The 19173-nt window shown below is 33.4% G+C and overlaps 1 protein-coding gene across 1 annotated transcript; it reads right to left on the reverse strand.

The window, feature by feature from the left end:
* Nucleotides 1-6597: 6597 nt before the first annotated feature.
* On the reverse strand, nt 6598-7980 carry LOC115990055. Its single transcript, XM_031113915.1, has one exon. The coding sequence runs from the start codon at nt 7978-7980 to the stop codon at nt 6598-6600; it is 1383 nt and encodes a 460-aa protein (XP_030969775.1).
* Between the last annotated feature and the right edge of the window lie 11193 nt (nt 7981-19173).

Raw genomic sequence — 19173 nt, forward strand, 5'->3', positions numbered from 1 at the left:
TAGGACAAGGCTGGACAACTTTTGAACCTTCACGTGTCAAATTAACTACGTACTAATGTTATCCTCTTATTCAGCAAAAAAATAAAAAAATAAAAAATAATGTTATCCTCTTCATTACAAAGTTATAAATGAACATTAATTGCGAACAATAACATCAAGTTGGCTTTTTGAAAAAGAAAAAGAAAAAATACTGAATACTTCAATAAAAACTTTAGGCTAAAATGCAAAACACTTCTTCTATGTTTCACCAAAATTCATTTCAATCTTCTAATTTTGCTTTTATTTTAATCCTCTAACTTTCAAGTTTATTCAATTAAGGCTTTTCCATCAACTTTTGTTATATGTTGTGGTTAATTTTCCAATTCTTTAAATTTTTCTTCAATTTTTTTAATTAAAAAAAATTTAATTAATGATTGAAAAGTATTTTTTGGAATTATTTTTTTCAAAAATTTTTAACAAAAGTTGACGAAGAGGCCTTAATTGAATAAATCTGAAACTTAAAATATTGAAATTAACAAAAGCAAAATTATAGAACTAAAATGATGTGCTGCATTAATTAAGAAATTAAGAGCATATAGAAGCATGAACTTAAGCATCACCACAAGACTATATAACTTTCTCAAACCATCTCATAAATTTATAAATTTATGAGATGGTTTGAGAAGCTAGTAGTAACACTTAAGCCACACCCACCACACGAGCTATTAATGATCAGTGTCATCTATGATTTCTATGTGCCTCGCCATGTCCCTTTCAGTATCTTATAAGAAACTCTAACAAGGCTGCATTTTGGGCAGCAGGGCCCAAATAGCTATAATCTCCGAGAGTCTGAGCCATGCTGACCATGCTTAATTTATCTCTCACTCTTTCCCTTATTTTCTTTTTTCGGCTATGTCTTGTTTCCATCTAGTTATCAAAGCAGTTCTTAACATCTTATGTGCATTATAGAGTCTGGTCAACAATAGTGATTATTACTAGGAAGAAGGTAAAATGGGTCATCCACCCTTTGCCTCTTCATGAGAATTAGACAGGTCATGGCTTCCAACTAAAATTTTTTTTGAAAGAGAATACTAAAATTACTAGCAATTTTACTATAAATTGTTTATAAACTAATAATGTAACAATGTAACAAATAAATTTTTAAAAGGGGATAATTATAAATTACCCCACCTGAAATTAGGCCCAAATTTCATATTAGCTACTCATAGTTTGAAAGTGTTATTTTACCTACCCAAGGTTTGCTCTAGTATTATACAGTCGTTACCCATTTCATTACTTTCACCGTTTAAAAAAAAGAAAACAAGATTTAAAAGTTAGAATTTTGTTAAAATTGATATGCCAAATTTAAGCCCCATCTCCACCTAGCAAAAATCACAAGAATTAAACCATTTAGCAAACTATTAGTTTGAAATTGTTGTGAGCTTGGGAAAACAAGTTTGCAGAATTAGTGGGGGCAAAAAATCTCTCTATTGTGTTCATTGCCAAAACATAGACAGATGAAGTGTTATGATTGGTGGCTTGAATTATGGTGCATGCATGTAAGCGCACCACATGGGATTATCTCGCATTAGTGTTGGACACACTTTTGGAAGCTCACTTGAGATTACAAGTCCTACTAGGACTGTGTAATATTATCTACGTACAAACCCAAGTAACTTTGGTATTGATCTCTATCTAGTATCCTTGCCGACTTTGCCCAATATAAATATATATGTTATACGGCAATTGTGTGTATCAGTGCCGCAATATTAGAATAGGTTTCTCTATTCTCTGTAATCGTATAGAGTTGTAAGGCGTGACTTTGTTCCAGAGATTTTCAGGTTTTTCTAGTCACGTGCTACCTAGACCGTTCATTGAACTGTAAAAAGGAGACCTTCAAGATTTTTAAGGTCGAACCAAGATTGAACCGGAGTCGAACCATGATGACGTCATAATTAATTTAATAATTATTTAAATATAAATAAATATATTAAATTTGTAAATATTAGCAAAATTTACTAAAAATATCTTAAAAACTGAAACAAAATTTCAATGAAATTTTCATGATATTATAAGGCTAACATAAGGTTAATAAAAAATAGTACAACACAATAAGCATAAAAAGAAATTTTATAATAATCCTTTAAGAGAAGTCATTTCAATTAACTAAAAACGACTTTTAAAATAAATTCATAAATTGCATAGGTATTATTCTTAAATAAAAAGTTAATTTAGCAATGAAAAAAAAAATAGTAATATTTAATATGTTGAGAAAGATCGATGACATAGAAGTTTAGAAACTATAAATCATGTAAATTTAATATAAATTTAATAATACTGCATATTAGCTCCCAAGAAGAGCACTTGGTTCATTCTAGGCTTTAGTCTTGGTGCTTACAATCTGAGAAAGCTCAGGTTCAGATCTTGGTAAGCGCGTTTTCCTTTAATTTTTCCAAATAAGTTCTATTCCATGAACTGGCCTACGGTTCAAACGGTTTTTCGAGTCCGGTTCAGGTTTAAAAACTATGATTTGGGGTTTGGGTTTTGTGAGAGTGTTTTGGTACCGCATTTTTAATCTCTTTCTTTTGTTAGTGAAACTTTCTCTTCGACGCTGCTCGTGGATGTAAGCCAAAAGCCGAACCACGTAAATCTTTGTGTTCCCATGTGATTGTTTCTTTTGTCTTTCTATTTCTATTTTGCATAAACCCACTGTTATTTGGATACATACACAACAAATAGATATTTACGCTTCTGTTATTCTCAACAAATTGGTATTAAAGCTTCTACTTTTACAACAAACTGGTATCAGAGCCTTGGGTTCTTTGTTTTGGTATCATTAGATCTATTTGGTTGTGTTCTTATTGGTTCACTGGGTTTTTTGGTATGGCGACAAAGGCTTTGTTGACAGCAAGATTTGAGATCGAAAAATTTAACAGGAAGAACGATTTCAGTTTATGGCGTGTCAAGATGCGTGCTTTATTAGTGTAGCAAGGATTGTGGAAAGCACTAAAGGGCAAGAATGCTTTGCCAACAACGCTATCAGATGAGGAAAAAGAAGATCGAACGGGCACATAGTGCAATTTTGTTGTCTCTTGGAGATGAGGTTCTAAGAGAGATTGTAGACGAAGAAATAGCTGCAGGATTGAGGCTTAAGTTGGAGAGTCGGTACATGACTAAGTCTCTTACAAATCGCTTGTACATGAAGTAGCGGCTATACACCATTCGGATGAAAGAAGGTACACTTGTTTCTGACCATCTTGATGAATTTAATAAAATTGATCTTGATTTGAAAATATTGAATGCAAAGTAGAAGATGAGGATCATGCTCTAATTTTGTGATGTTCATTGCCTCCTTCTTTTGAGCACTTTGTCAACACCATGTTGTATGGTTCTAGAAGAGATTCTATCTCAATCAATGATGTCAAAGATGCATGAATTCTAAGGAATTGAAGAAGAAGGTTTCTGAAAATTGGGGCGATAATTATGCTGGTGATCTTGTTGCTAGGAGTAGATCCAATGAAAATGGGTCTAGTAGTAATAGAGAAAAATCTAGATCAAAATCCAAATCTGGTAAGTGTCACTATTGTAAAAAGGAAGGACATTGGAAAAATGAGTGCACGCTACTCAAAGAGAAAAAGGAGAACGATGGTACTTGAAATGCTAGTAATGTAGCTAGTGTTGCGGGGGTTAATTCTGTGGGTGATGACATAGTTCTATCAGTATCTACTAGTTGCTCCGGTGACGCTTGGGTCCTTGATTCGGCTTGCTCCTATCATATGACTCCTAGAAGAGATTGGTTTACTACCTTTCAGTTAATTAGTGGTGGTGAAGTTCTGATGGGAAATAATATGATCTGTAAGGTCTTGGGGATAGGAACTGTGAGAATTAAGATGTATGATGGTGTTGTTAGGACTTTGTCTAATTTTTGTCACGTGCCAGATTTGAGGAAAATTCTTCTACCTTTGGGTATATTCGATTCTCAAGGGTACAAATACATCAGTGAAGGTGGAGTTTTGAGAATTAGTAAGGGTGGTTTAGTTTTCATCAAGGGAAAATTGGTGAACGATCTCTATATGCTACAGGGAAGCACAATTGTTGGTGCCACAACAATATCTTCATCAGCAGATCCAAATTCAAACAATAATTGTTTGTGGCATATGCAATTAGGGCATATGAATAAGGTTGGCATGTCAATATTAAGCAAACAAGATTTGTTCAATGGCCTAAAAATTGAGAAGCTGGACTTTTGTGAACATTGCGTCTTTGGTAAGCAGTGTAGAGTCAAGTTCAATGTAGAATTTTTGGTGTATTTTCTGACATACAAGAGTGATGTTTTTGTCACCTTGAAGCAATATAAGACGCTTATTAAGAAGCAGACTTGTAAAAGGATTAAGCGTCTCTAGATAGCTAATGGTTTGGATTATTGCTTAGGTGAATTTGATGAGTTCTGCAAGAATGAAGGTATAGTGAGACATTGCACTATTGGAAGAAAACCACAATAGATTGGGGTTGCAGAATGTATAAACAAAACTCTTTTGGAGAGGACTCGTTGTATGCTCTCAAAATTTGGTTTGTCTAAGGACTTTTAGGCTGAAGCAATAAATATGGCCTGCTATTTGGTAAATAGGTCTCCATCAACTATCATTGAATTTAAGACTCCTTTTGAGGTATAATTTGGTACTCTTACTGATTACTCTATTTTGAGAGTATTTGGTTGTCCTATTTATGCTCATGCGAATGATGATAAACTTGAGTGGTAGGCAAATAGGTGCATATTCCTAGGCTATGCATTGGGGATAAAAGGATATAGGTTGTGGTGTATGGATTCAAGATCCCCATGGTTAATTATCAGTGGAGATGTGCAATTTGATAAGTCTGCTATTGTTGACCAGTCAAAAGAGAGTATTGGGACTGTTAGAGACCATGGTGTTGGTGAGCAAGTGGAGCTTGAGGTTGAGGCCTTGTGGATTGTTGCTTTGGGTGAAGAAATTGTGTCTCTTCAATATTTGAAAGGTACTGCAAATATTGACTTGGTATATTATAGGGCTTCTACATAGAGTAGTAGCATTGTTGGATTTGTGAATTCTAATTTTACTGGTGATTTGGAAAAGAAGAGATTTTTGACAGGTTATGTCTTCACATTATCTGGTTGTGCCATTAGTTGGGAGGTGACGCTACAATCGACAATTTTTTACTCTTAAATTACTATATGTTTACCATTATATAAAAAAATGCTTAGCAATATATAGAAAACATAAATAAAAATATATTTAATAATTAATAAAGAAACATATCTCGCCGCACCCGTATCCTACTTTTTCAAAAATTACTGTCTCGCCGCACTGCACCCGCACCCATGCTTTCTAGCTCACAACTCAACTCAACCAAACTTCTGTTGGTCCAAACCAGGTCCTCCAATATTTATCAACTCCAAATAGGACTCCAAATTTGCTTCTGCTACTGATGTTGCTTAAGATACTGTTTTGTATTCAATTCTTTATAGTGCTATTTGATTAAAATTTGGATGTTATGGAGTCAAACTTCGTTGACTACAATTTTGTATATATGTTTGATTCTTCGTTCTTTCTCTAACATAACAAAAGTTGTAAATCTATAGGTATCAAAGTTGCATCAATGAACTTATAGTTGCATTGCTTTGTAGTTTATGTTCTTTGATGAATGAGTAATTTTTGGGTTTGTTTGATTAGTTGATTGCTCTTGTGCTGAGAAGTAATTGTTCTGAACTTTGGGTGAAGGGTTACTTTGTCAAGTGAGTTGTAAATTTGTCTTTCTAGACTTGAGCTCTCTATGATATTTGATTGCTTTTAGTTCAGACTTAGAATAGTTTTGATTTTCTTGGCTTTGTTTTGCAAGGAATTATAAAAACAAATACCAATGACCTACATAGAAATCTAAATCAAACTAAACTGTTTTTGCTTCTCTAAGATGTTATAAATTATTAATAAATTACAAATGTAGTACATCTTAAGTTTTTGTTTGCTTTTATTGTTAGATTAGGTTCATGATCTTCGAGATTGTAGATCAAATTTTTATGTGAAAGGCTATAGTTGTTGAGTTAAATTTTATCAAGGTTGGATAAAGAATTAATATAATCTTAAATAATTAGTCTTGGCATAGTTTCTACTAATTGTATAAAATTGTATAAACATGTAGGGATAATTGTTTTAGACATTCAAGAGTAACAGCTTCAATAGTTTTATTATTCTAATGGACTAGGAAAGTATATTCCATGGTTTTATTTTTATTTTAAAAAAAATTGAATCATATTATTCTTATGTAAAGTAATTTGGAGGATATTACTGGCTTTAAGTCTTCTTATTGTATGCATTTTCTTATGAGACATTTTGGCTATGTCTTTGTATTTAAGATTGAAGTTATGGTAGGTAGATGAATTGTTTATTAGTGATCTAGGGAGGTGGATGAAAATTGTAAGTGACTAAGATAATTGGCAGATACATCAAAGGACGATTTAGATAAATAAACATAACCAAAAAGTAACCGGAATCAGAAAAAATTTCAATAACAACATTGTCTATATAAGAGAGAGGCAAATCGAAACCATAATACAGAAACCTAAAAGCAGCAGAATATTAATAACTATTGGGGTAGGCGGCAAATGACATTCTGTTTCTCTAAGGGAGAAGAAGGAATGGGAGTTGGCCAAGATGGTAGCACAAAGGTTAAGGTATTGGGGATAGTAAAAAAACCGTGTTCGCTGTGATTAATATCACAAAAGACTTCGAGGGTTCTACTCTGCAAGTTGCATATGACAACCTTCGATTGAATCAACAAATACATGATATCCCCATCATTGGGATGAAAAGCTAGCACCGAGATATCAAGAGGGATAATCCAAATCCGGTCGTTTATATATTCTGTGAGCGAAGGAGATTTTTCTGAAACCATTTGGCTGAAACACAGCTCGTGCTTCAAACACCATTTACCTCCTGCTCCGCTTCCATTATTTTCATTATCAAAGTCCTTGAGCTCCCAAACGCGTAAACCGGTATGCGCATTACCTGAGACCTGACATGTCCTCAGGCAGCCGTGACACAGTCCAAGGCAATCGATTTCATGGAATGGCTCAAATTCTACAGGCTGCTCAATCACACATGTGCTGCTGTTGCTGTTGTTGATGTTGAACGGGTCGAACCCGAGAAGACGGCCACCACTAATTGGCCAAAAAAGCAAACCTTTATAGGGTACAGTGTGAATAGAAGTTAGAGACCATCGAAATTCACCCAGGTTGGGTGGACACAAAACCACGGAGTCGCCCCATTCACCGGTGTCAGACGAGAAAACGTGAATGTTAAATTGGCTTAAGTTGGTGCGTGTGCTAAGAATGAGCACCACCCTGAAACTAGAACTGATTTGTGTATCATTACTGTCGTCATAGCCGCTGATGATCCCAGCCCGTAGCGGCAATATAGGTTGAGGAAGAGGAAGTGGACGTGGAGGGAGCTTGAGACATTGCCTAGTTATTGGATTGATGACAGTGTAAACGACTACGTTTTTCAAATCACCAGGCTGCTGCTGCTCCACCACCCACTTACTACTTTCGATCCATAACAGCAAGTCATTACACGAAGCTCGAATCCAACCCCTGTGACGATCGCGTAGATAAGCAGCGACAGGTTTCAATTCACATTCAGACTCAGAATTTGCCGGTGTTATGGGAAGACGTCGCTCGACATCGTCGATATCACCGTACTGGTAGAGCAAGGTAAAGGGCTGTGGCTGCTGTGAGTGCTGTGCAACAAAGCGGCGAGCAAAATAAGGAGAAGAGATAAGAGTAAACCAGCGCTTTGATACCCACTTGCAAGTCAACACAACCGTGCATAATGGCAGTAAAACCAAAATTTCCATCAATACCCAATCCGGAAGGTCGTCCATGGTGCTTGGGCTGTTGCGATTATTCATAAAATGAGAATCTATGGAAGCAAATTCTTCTTCCGAATCCATACAAGTACAAGGATCCATGACACCATAAACTACTCTTGAATTATCTCTTTTCTGTTTAGGGTTGGCGACAGAGAGAAGTGAGAGACTTTGGAACTGCTTAAATATTTATATATAGAAGATAAGATGGGTTCAAGTTACACCACCTCTAAAGAGTTACACATTTTTTAAGCCATTGGATTTAAGTAGATCCAACGGTAAAAAAAAAAACCCTTATTAATGCTAACATTCTTACAAATGCTAATAAAATTGTTCAAGAGTTTGGATTGGGAAAAGCTAATGAATTTGTTTTCAAACACTACTTGTTTTCTAAAATGTTTATTCTTTTTTAGTACTACTTTTTTTTTTTTTCCTGATATTTGTTAACTAATGAAATTCTGTTTTGTTTTGTTTTGTTTTGTTTTGTTTTTTTTTTTTCTTCCTCATTTTAGTTGTTGAGGTACAAATTTTCGGGCCTTAATTTCATTAGCCCACTCACTAAAAAATACCCACACAAGCCCATAAATTATTTTGAGCCCAAATAAATATTTTCCACATATTACCCAAATATTCTCCATGTTATTGGACTCCCACAAATATTACCTTTATAAGCCCCATAAATTACTTTGGGTCCTCTCACAAATATTATCCATTATATCCAATTTGGGTCTTCCACAAAAAACACTTATCACGTTGCTACCAAAATTGGGCCACAAAATTATACTATCACCACAAAAAAGCCTAAAATCATTTACCTTTTGGACAAAACTCATAAGGCCCAACAAAACTCTCTTCTAAAGCCCATTGTTACACGGCACCTCTAAAACCCGTTGCTACACGGCAACTTAAAACTTGTTGCTGCACGACACCCTAAAGCCTCAACAAATTTTTGTGCCAGGTGTAGCCCGTTGCTACACAGCAACTTAAAACTTGTTGCTACACGACACCCTAAAGCCTCAATAAATTTTTGTGCCAGGTGCAAATATAAAATGTATTGTTACTTAATATTTTATAAGTGAAATATGAATTAGAAATTTATATAATTTCATACATTAATTGAGTTATTTTCATATATTTATAAAGTGTATTTTAAAACTTTTAATTCTAAAATATCGAAATAATTAGTATCATAATAAATACAATTTTTTAAATTATCACCACCTCTCTTGGCAATGTTAGACTTTAGTTATAGAACAATAGATTTTCAGTAATTAATTTGTCTTGAAAAATATTAATTCTAATTTTAATTTTGATAGAAAGAGAAGGGAAGAGTAAATTTTTTGGAGCATTACAATTTTTTACACTCATAAACTACTGCCAACATAGTAAAACATATTGGTAAAGTGTTGAACATTTGAAAAGAGTATAATATTTTAAAAATAATTTTTATTTTTTAAATTCTTAGGCCTTAATTAAAATCTTTACATCATAGGATAGATAGACAAGATATTCTATTAGCCAAGAGAGGATTTAAAAAAGAAAAAAAGTGAGAGGTCTTCCTTTTATTATTATTTTTGTGCAATACTCTAAGAAAAATAAATTAAATATACTCTATAGAACACCTTCTTCAATTTGAGGGTCTTAGGTCATTGCCAAAATGTTCTAATGGTTGAGTCGCCCCTGCATGTACCATTGTTGTTGACATCAGTCTAGGGTGGTGATGGAGTCAAAGTCAAGCCTTCCATTTTGGAGGGAAATTGAGAGATTTTTTTGTTGATTTTTGGGTTCTGGTTTGGAGAAACTTTCTTGATTTGGGTTGGGGGAAGTAATTAAGGTTGAAATGGGTTTTGGGTTGTGAGGGTAAATAGCAATAGGGAAAGAAAAACAATTCAACTCAATTAAAACACAATTAGGTGGCTAGTTTAGTGAAATAGGAACCTGAGCGACTCTCTTGGAGCATGGCTGAAAAATATGGATAAAGTGAACAATAATAAAAGCCCACACCTAAAAGGAAAATTAAAGAAAAAGCCCAATAGAACCAAAACCCAATATAGCAATATGAACCTTATCCATGAACACCCCACAGTTCTCACTTTATGTAATTTAGACTGAGAACGGGTCGGGTTGGGTTCAAAGCCCACCGGACCTGATAAAATCGGGTTGGCTGATGAGGAGTCCGAACTTGCCTGAAAATTCGATTTTTTTTTTTTTTTTGATAAACTGAAAATTTGAGTTGACCTGCCTGTAAAGTCTATTACTTTATTTGGTTATCAGGTCCTTGTGTTTATTTTCATTTTTTCACTTCCAACTTGTTTTGGGGATTTTTTTTGGGTGGTAAATTACGTATTTGGTGCATTATTTTTACACTATTTTGCAATTTGGTTTTTGACTTTTCAAATATGTTAATTTAGTCTCTAATATTTTATTATTGTGTCAAAATGGTCCGTGCTGTTAAGTGATGCATAGAAAATGATAATATGACTAATAGTCAAAATAAAATATTGTGAGATAATTACACTTCCGTCCTTTAAGGTTTGGGGGAATGACACTTCACATTAAATGTGAAGAGAAAAAACACTCATAACCCTTGAGGTTTAAACAAATTAACACTTTCCCCTTTTCTTTATATTAGTAGCCAAAAATTCTAAATTTCTATAAAAATCTACTAACAAAAGTTTAACGATGGTTAATTAAAAAAAAATGATAAATTTAGAATAAAAATGTAAAATTTATTAAGTACCAAAACACTTGCAATGACAAATCTCTCTATAACCCATTGAAAAAAGAAAAGAAAAAAAAAGCAAAATTCATACTTAATATTTTTAAATACACTTTAATTAAAAATTTTAATTAATAAATTTTAATTCTAAAATGGAGGATAATTTTTGAAATCTGCTCGTAAACAAAGGGCAAGTTAGCACATAATATTTTTAATACTATTAATTTAACGAAGGTTGGTCAATTGGATGGATGTCAAGAAAGGAAAATGTTTTTTCTTTTCAAATTTAAGGTGCAGTGTCATTATCCTAAATCTCAAAAAAGTGGAGTGTAATTATCTCAAATATTATTTTCATGATACATAGACTATCATGTCAGCATAACCTTAAAAAAAAAGAAAAAAAAGATGGGGGGATAAAAGTAAGTAACTTTACGGGTTTTGATCAAAATCCCTTAACACAGTCCCACAATTTGGGATTTCTTATCAGCGGAACCATTATCCAAAAATTACCAATCTCTTTGTATAAATAAACAGAGTGATTTCTTGAATTTTACCAAAGCAATTAACTACCAGGACACAGCTACAACATCTGAAATTAGAAACCTCATTAGATAGATCCACACAAATTAATTAATACTCCCAAACAGTTCCAAAACAAACAAATTTCAAAACAGTTCCACAAGAAACAAATTTCGACAAGAATCACAAAATAAATCAATCAACCACGACAAAAAAAAAAAAAAAGATTAATATCACAAATTCAAAATGGTTATTCACTCCCAAAATCATAAACTAAACACATGAAGGCAATAATCTCTAATTAAAAACCTCATCAACAACCACAAATCCAGTATACCACACTGAGTCCCTATGGTGTTCATACAATTTGTGCAGCCCAGCAGTGATCCCAAATCGTGTGACTGTGTTAGGATTTTGAATTTTGATCCCAAATTGAGCCTCATGTGTTTTTGCAAGGAGGTTACTTATTAATTTTTTTTAAAGGTTATGCTGATGTGCTAGTCCATGTGGTATGAAAATAAAATTCTATTTCAACTGTTAGTCACGTAAACATTTTTCATCTACCAGACTATTTTGACACAATACTAAAAGATTAGATACTAAATTGATACATGGTGAAAATGTTAAGACTAACGTACCCTTTTTTTGGGATGTTTTGGGGGCTGTTTGGTATGGTTATTTGAGCAATATTTTTTAGTTTTTAAACAATATTATACGTATTTTCATACACTTTTTCACCCACACGTATTTTCAAAAAATACAAATAACGTTACCAAACGGACTTGGGCTTTGGGACTTTTTTTTTACTCCTAAGTTGTTTTAGGCTGTTTTTTTATTTTGGGATGTTTTGGGCTTTCAGCTAGTTTTTTGGGATGTTTGAGCCTTTCCCATATAGCTTTGGTCTTTGGGACTTTTTTTTTGGGCTTTTTTTTTTTGGGGGGGGGGGGGGGGGGGGGTTTATTATTATTATTTTTTTCTTAGGTTGTTTGGGTTATTCTCTTCAAACATGGTAACTTGTATCAACTTCTCACAAACTGTTAGTACTTGTAGATTCTGTCAACAGTTTGGTTCAGTTATGCCAAATTTATGGCGTAAAAAACTTTCCTCTTTGATTTAATTCTGGGTAATGGCAAATTTTAAGCAGAACAGAAGAGAATTGGGGTCTGGGTTGATTTAATGATTTTCAATGCTGCTTTATAAAAATCCCTCTGAAAAGCATGTACTTTGGCTTCTCCTTGTTAAATTATTAATTCTCTCAAAAGATTAAATTGTTAAGAAATAGTATATTTATTTTAATAATTTAACTATATACTTCTAACACTTCTTGACATGAACATACCCTACAATATAGACAATACATAACTATGTGATAAACGAGATTGACCTCACAATACAGAACACATTCATAACTTTATAGAAAAGGCATTGGAACCAAGCAAAGTAAGCCAAAGTGACATGAGTCAATTTTTCCCCCCTTGAGGTAAGACCTCACTTTTGACTTAAGTATCAAACCAAAGCATGAATTAAACATGGATGGGATCAGAATTTAAAATGGGGCTTAAGAATAACCATTCTTGAATCAAAGGGCATAGGTGTGATTGACTTAGACTTCTTGGAGTTTAACTTTGATTCATACTAGTTTCAAGATATGTTATAAATGAGATTGCTGAGGACGTGAAAGCTGGGCCTAGAGTTCGACAGCAACTAGTCTAATGGAACTTTTCTAATTTACAAGGTTTCGATTTCAAAATTAGGATTCAAATTATTATTAAAAGACACTCGGAATTTTATAATCAAAGAATTTTCTATTTTAAGACAAGGCCTGAAGATAAAGCCGGAGTTTTTTTTTTTTGTTCTCTCTCCCCCTCTAGATTTACAGCAAAATTTATAAGCTTGTTTGGGAATTTGAAGTTTTCACTGGATTTACTTATACAATTCCATAGATCATTTTAAGGTGATAATTATAAAGGTTTAATAAAAAGAAAGCATCCTGTAATTAACTTTTTTTTTTTTTTTTTGAGAAGAGAAAGCATCCTGTAACTGAATATTTAGTCATGAAAACAAAATAAACTAATTAAGAGACAATAAGATAATGAAGAAACAATTAATAGGAAGAAATCAAAACAATTTATACTATCGTCTTGCCTAATGCACATGAATAATAATTACCTATTCATAATACATCTGTGACTGAATTTTTAGTCAATGAAAAAAAAAAAAAACTAATTAATGGACAATAAGTGTTAAGATAAAAAAGGCCGTTATCAACCTATGACTGTTTTTTAGTTTGGATAACGATATACACACATTTTTTGAATTGAAATCGTGAGTTATAAACATGTAACAAGGTGTGTGTTATAAACATTGCTAGTATTCAGATCAATCAAGTCACAAAGTCTAACATCATCTTCAATATATAAGAGGGCTTGGCTGTAAAATACAGCGAACATTTTATCCTTTGTTACTGTAATTTCTTGACAATATCCCACTCTCCAACAGGTGCCCCTTATTAGAAGTAGTGGCTTGGCAGCTAAAATACCTCTCCAAAAAAATGAGCTCCCTGGTCAATCCGTAGCTTCAAGGAAGTAATAATTCCAGAAGTATTTTGCCTCAAAGCATTTGTACAACAAGAAATCTTTAGAATGTAAAAACGTTTTCTTCATTGTTTTGCAAGCATAACCATTAGCATCAATTCGACTAAAATTTTTCGTTTATTTTAGCATAAGAACCTATTTTTTCTATTTTACACATTATTATTATTATTATTTTATTAATATTTCTCCCAAAATTATGACATTGAACCTTAGCCATTATTTTTTGAGAGAGAGAGAGAGGCTTGTAATTAGACAATCAAATGAAATACAGACACAAGATTGTTTTATAATTTGAATTTTCTAAATAAGTATTACAGACAATCAAATAAAATTTTTTTTTTTTTTAATGTAAATTCTATCACTATCTTGGTCTAACAGATTTTCTCTTGCCTTGAGAAACAATAGTTTATGAGCACTAGTAATCTAGAGTATACTTTATTTATTTATTTTTAGAATCATTAGAGTATATTTTGTGTTAAATTACTAATTATCTCAAAAGTTTAAGCTATTAGAAAATTATGAATTAATCATTATTTTTTTAATTAAATTATATTTTGTTAAATGTGCTGATCATAATCATTTTTTAAATATTATGACTTTGTCAGAAGTTTTTAGACTAATCATGGGTTTTGGATAGTTGTGGATATGTTAGTTGTGCCCTTCATATGTTCAATGGTTGTGTGTTGGACAAAGACAGAATGATTCCTGATTAAGTTGATACGATTTTAATAAGACATGAAATTGAGTGCACAAATAAATATAGTTATATAAAATAATATAATTGACACGCAGTAAGTTGGAAAAAAAAAAAAAAAAAACTATCTATCCATTTATAATCTTTTTTTTTTCTTTTACTCAGTACCTTTATCGAAGAATTTAGTCTTCAAGCCTAGCCCACTTTCCACGTTCTTGAAAAAGAGTGAAGTGGTACATGGCTTAGCTCCAGGCTTAAAGTTTTGTTTTGTTTTTTTGGTTGAGAAACAAACATACTGCCTTATTTTGTTGATATTCCTTTCCTCAGTAGTTGTTCAATTTAAAAATTATTATAGTGTGGCCTGCTTTATTATTATTATTTTGAGAGGAAACGGATAACCAGTGAAATAATTTATGCAGTAACTTTTGCTAAAAATTCTATACGTAAAAGTTTTTACGTCTACTCTTGACCTTATATTTTTAAACCATGTTTCACTTTCTACTTAATCTACCCCCCCCCCCCCCCCCTTTTTTTTTTTTTTGTTTTTGTCAAACTTAACTCGGTTGTTGAGGAAGGCTTAGGAGCAACGTGACCCGGCCACTTTCCCCATCTATGAAAAGAAGACAATTGGACTCTGAGTAATTTTTATATTTGGTTAACAAGATATTGGTTTTTTTACGATACTTTTCACAATTTAAAGGGTTTCTTATCCTTTTCATTGATACTAATAAAAATGATGTTGGTAATAGGAACATGTGATAATGACGTTGATGTTGTCCCTCCAATTCTTTCACAACTTGAGGTCTCAACTCTCACCTCTCCAGCAACTACTCTAGTTTGAAAGGATGCAAATATGCATTTGATGCAACATGCTATACTTGGAACCAGAAATAGAAACTAAACAGAGGTTTTAGCCGGATAATAAAATATACAAGCATTCACCAACTTGCTACTTGCTAGACAGCATTCCTTAGGACATGATTATGAGCTGGTAAGGAAAATTGCCTCACAGTTACTTAGAGCATTCTCATTAAATATTGTAAAAATTTTAGTATTTAGCATTTTAAAAAGTCATTTTATTAATTTTAACAACTTATTTTACAATACACCTAACATCAAAAAGTCTATATTTTTTACCACTTAATTTAAATATTCTTTTTTTATTATTTCTTTATTCTTCAATATATATTTCTTTCTCTCTCTTCCGGTCTCTTTGAACCCAACAAACTCACACAGACCATCTCAACCTAGCAAATCACACCCATACCCACTGCCACTAGTCACCACCGGCCACACCCACAACCACTACCACCATCACCATCACCATCACCCACAACCACAACCACCAAAATTGCAAGCCCAAAACCACAATAGCATCCACCAATCAGAAAAACAAAAACAAAAACACCAAACAAAAACACCAGTTATATGCAAGACCATTGGAATTTAAATCAGTACTAGAGGGCAAGAGGAAATAGAAGGACAAAACCAACATTCAACCCAAACCCAAACCCAAACCCACAGCGACGATCAACACACGGAGGAAAAATCTTCGAACGGAGTCAACCCAAGAGCGGGATCTGCATGCCAATCTCCACACCGGTGTTGATTTGGAGCAGAAAGAAGAAGAAGAAGCTTGATGTGAGAAAGAGGGAGACGGAGAGCAGGATCTGCATGCCGATGTCCACACCGGTGTTGATTTGGAGCAGAGCTTGATGAGAGAGAGAGAGAGAGAGAGAGAGAGAGAGAGAGAGAGAGAGAGAGAAGGTAGAGAGAATGAGAGATCAAAGGAAAGAGAAAATATTAAAAAATTATAACATCTTGCTAAAGTGTGCTTTCATTTTTGAGAGCGCACTGTAGCAAGATGTCAAAATTAATAGCGTTTAGCATTCTTGATGGAGTGTGCTTTTTAAAAATTTGATGTTAAAAAATAACATTTAGCATTCTTGATGAGAATGCTCTTATAGAGTTAACTTTTACATGGTGCGCACAACACACCTCAAACTTGAAGGCTTACTTAAAAGGCGTGTATATGCCAATACCAAACTGAAAGCTAAAATTGTGGAGAACATTATAGCTTGTTTAGACCTCCAATTCTTAATTATGACTTGATTAATTTTATGCTTAACACACTTAATGCGGAATATACATGATTAGCAAATTAATTAATCTAAGCATTCAACAATTGCATGGATGAACAAATAAGTGCAATGCTAAAATGGAAAGGGCAGTGGGTAAAAGAATAGCAAACCCAAGATAACACGACGATGTGTTATCAAAGAGGAAACTGAAGAACTCGACGAAAAACCTCTTCTCAGCACTTTAAGCTGAAATGATCCATTAGTGAATAAGTTGGAGTACAAGGATACCAAAAAGACCCTCCAAGCCCCAGCTACCAACGGACTTCTTGGAGTTTATCTTCACTAGGTTCTAGGATCCCGCAATACTGCCCGATTGCATTTGCCAAGCCTCACTAGCTTATTTTGGCAAATACCCAATGCTTCCCAAGCTCCAAAACTCTCTACATTCTGAATATGTATGGGTTGTGTTTGGGTACAAAACTCCTCTCAAGATATAACAATGGGACGGGGGAGGAGAAGATACTACAATGATTTCTCTCTTGAGAATGTGTAGTTTTCTCTAAGAAGATAGGTATTGTAGAAACCGTTGTAGGTTTTCTTCTGAATAGCCTTTTTTACAATTTTGTAGGTAATGGTGGTATATATAGTATGAGTGAAGAGTATAAGAGCCATACTTAAACATTGCATTTTGCAGATCATCTTGCAAGTTGGCTAAGTGGCGAGATGATTTGCAAAACACACTGACTCTTCAACTTTTGGCATGTACTTTTCAAGTGGCTTGAGCCCAATCTACTAACGAATAAGTTGGAGTACAAGGATAACAAAAAGACTTTCCAAATCTAATCTACTCAAAGTACTTGAGCCCTCCAAGTTCCAGCTACCAACGGACTTCTTAAAGTCTTGTCTTCACTAGCTTCCAAGATCCCGCAATACTGCCCGATTGCATTCGCCAAGCTCCATCGGCTTATTTTGGCAAATACTCAATACTTCCCAAGCTCCAAAATTCGTTACACTTTGAATATGTGTGGGTTGTGTTTGGATACAAATCTCCTCTCAAGATATAACAATGTGATAGGGGAGGAGCAGAAACTACAATGATTTCTCTCTTGAGGATGTGTAGCTCTCTCTAACAAGATGAGCATTGTAGAAACCTTTGTAGGAATAGTCTCTTTACAATTTTGTGGGTAATGATGGTATATATAGTATGAGTGAAGGGTATAAGAGCCACACTTAACCAGTGCATTTCATGGGTCATCTTGTGATTTAGCCAAGTTGCGAGATGAGTCGCGAAACACACTGACTCTTCAGCTTCTGACATGTGCTCCTCATGTGAGCTTTCGCACCACTCACAAGCCAAGTCGCGAGATCAATTTCTTGAGCAAATCTTCACCACTTAAGATTAAACCTATTACAATTAAATCCCACAAAATACAAAAAAATAAATTAATCCAATTACAATACTTTTTGTCATGGAATAAAGCCAACATAAATATTATGTGAAAAACCATAACTTAGCACAAATTTATGGGCAAAACTTAAGTGTCGTTTCTTAGGTTTCCCTTTTAAAATTTAGCCATATGACTGTACTTAACTAAAAATACATTTTCATCCTATTAGGAAAAAATTAGATAACTGAATCTTAAGAGGAGAACCTAAGGAACAATAGTTAAGTACTGTACCTAAGTTTTGCTCCAAACTTGTTCATGGAGATTAATTGCTGAATATGAATAGTATATGTCAAAATCAAATCCAGAATCCAACCATCTTAAATGTATTTTTCATCTTCATATGTACAAATATTTGTTAAATTTATAATCGAAAACAAGTAAGTCATGAGGATTGTGCACTAGTTCTTAAAACAGAATAGAGGCTAAGTGATTAGCCCGGAATAGTTCTATTGTACTATTCTACTAATAATGGCCTGATAAATTTAAGAATGGCCATTGGGTACTGGAATCAAAGAGACAGATTGACGTTTTTACAGTGATGTCAACAACTCAATTACTTTAAACAAAGTGGTCAATTACATTGTTTAAACAAAGTAGTTAATTACATACTACCATACACTGGAAATTCAAATATTGCATCCAAAATTCAAATCCACTTTCAAATCTTTCAATTCACCTCGTACATCATGAATCCCGACTTAAATTTTTTATTTCTCTGTATATTTTAGTCACGATTACACTAATTAGAGTGGATTCTTCTTCTTAAAAAAAAAAAAAAGAAAAAAAAATTTCACATTTCTTTAACAGTTTTCCTTTACAATATCCCTACTTTTTTGTTTGTTTAAACTATATGATGTAAGGAGCTTTAAAAGAAGGGGGGAAAATAGTGGGAAGGTCAGGTCAAAGTTATGAATTTGAAGCTTTTATCTTGAAATGGAAGGAGACTAGATGACAGGTTGAACAGATTGAGAGTGAGGAACTTGTTCAAATAGTAGAAGGAAATTGGAAGACATAACCAAATTATGTTTTATTGTGTTGTCATATTAATTAATTAATTCACACAGTGAATTCAGAAAAATAATCTTTGCGTATAAACTTAGGAACTTCTTTGTAATGAAGTAGTGCTTTAGTTTAAGTCTTCTAAACATTTAATGTATGGCACATCGGAATTGTACCTAAATTTTATTTTATGCTCAATACTACTTTATGAGTATTTTTCAGCAATGAGAATTAAGCATTG

Source organism: Quercus lobata, chromosome 5, assembly GCF_001633185.2.
Source record: "Quercus lobata isolate SW786 chromosome 5, ValleyOak3.0 Primary Assembly, whole genome shotgun sequence".
Classification (NCBI taxonomy): domain Eukaryota; kingdom Viridiplantae; phylum Streptophyta; class Magnoliopsida; order Fagales; family Fagaceae; genus Quercus; species Quercus lobata.